General features: G+C 35.0%; 1 protein-coding gene across 1 annotated transcript in view; it reads left to right on the top strand.

The window, feature by feature from the left end:
- The window catches only part of LOC104284262 (histone RNA hairpin-binding protein-like), an 18,713-nt gene continuing 17,694 nt past the window's right edge, over positions 1 to 1,019 (top strand). Inside the window, exons 1-2 of the mRNA XM_009882566.1 lie at positions 1 to 68; positions 612 to 728. Of these exons, the coding sequence (XP_009880868.1) occupies positions 1 to 68; positions 612 to 728 (185 nt within the window). The remainder of the gene's footprint in view (positions 69 to 611; positions 729 to 1,019) is intronic.

The raw sequence follows: 1,019 nt of genomic DNA, 5'->3' as shown, positions 1-1,019 counted from the left end.
ATGTTGCAAGTGCCCCGCTCTAGCTCCTTGTCCCATGCTTACTTGTGGGGACTCCACAGCAGTGTCTGGTAAAGAACTTCTGTGTAAAAGCATTTCCACATAAATGTTTGATCTCCTTCTCCGTAGACATGCTGTTTTCCTGTGTTAGAGTGATCTTTCTGTATTTGCCTCTTCCACAAGTTTAGTGCTGAGTAGAATTGTATATAAATGTCAAATACTGTGTTGCTGACAGAGGATCGATGAATGTTGGCACATGTCAGCAGTTCCATAAACACTGGTGACAGTCTTCAGTTGTTTGGGTTTTTTTTTCTTTTTGTTTGCAAATAGAGAAAGGATATACTTTTGGTTATCTAAATATTAAGAGTTTATTTTAAAATTCCGATGTCTTAATTGCATTAGTCAAAGATTCTTTCCTCAGCAGTTGCATCGTCTAACACCTTTGTTAAATTAGTGTTGCCTGAATGAATAAGTTAATGCAAATCACCTATTTATGCCAATCAGCATTTTGTAACTATAAATGATGATACTCAGATTGTCCATATTTGTTTTGTATAGGCAATGTTCAGTGACTATCAGTGACTTGATTTCTGATGAAAATTCTTATTTTCTAGTTCTGTGCAACATCCACACTACTGGCATCAAGAACAGGAATGTAGAAGCTGGAATGATTCAGATGCTGTGGTACTTGATGAATATCAGTGTAGACATTTAGACCAGTGGCTGGAGAGGTACGGAATAAATGTGAAGTTTCTTTAAATCCTCACTTTGCTGCACTTTTTTCTTTAGAAATACAACAAAACCTTGGCTGTGATTAAATTAATTTTTTTTTTTCTAATAATACAGTAGCACAGAGTTAGCAAATGATACCTGCATTATGCAAGAACAGACCATTCAGTTTGGCTAATTGAAATACATGTCATAATAATAGCGAGTATTCCATATGAAAGAGAGAAATGGTATATACTGATGCAGTAGTTTAAGCCCTTTATTGATGGAATTTTCAGTATTAGTATAAAAAT

The sequence above is a fragment of the Charadrius vociferus genome, unplaced genomic scaffold (assembly GCF_000708025.1).
Source record: "Charadrius vociferus isolate BGI_N301 unplaced genomic scaffold, ASM70802v2 scaffold213, whole genome shotgun sequence".
NCBI classification, from domain to species: domain Eukaryota; kingdom Metazoa; phylum Chordata; class Aves; order Charadriiformes; family Charadriidae; genus Charadrius; species Charadrius vociferus.
The sequence above is the reverse complement of the archived record's forward strand: the minus strand, read 5'-3'. Positions and strand labels throughout refer to the sequence as shown.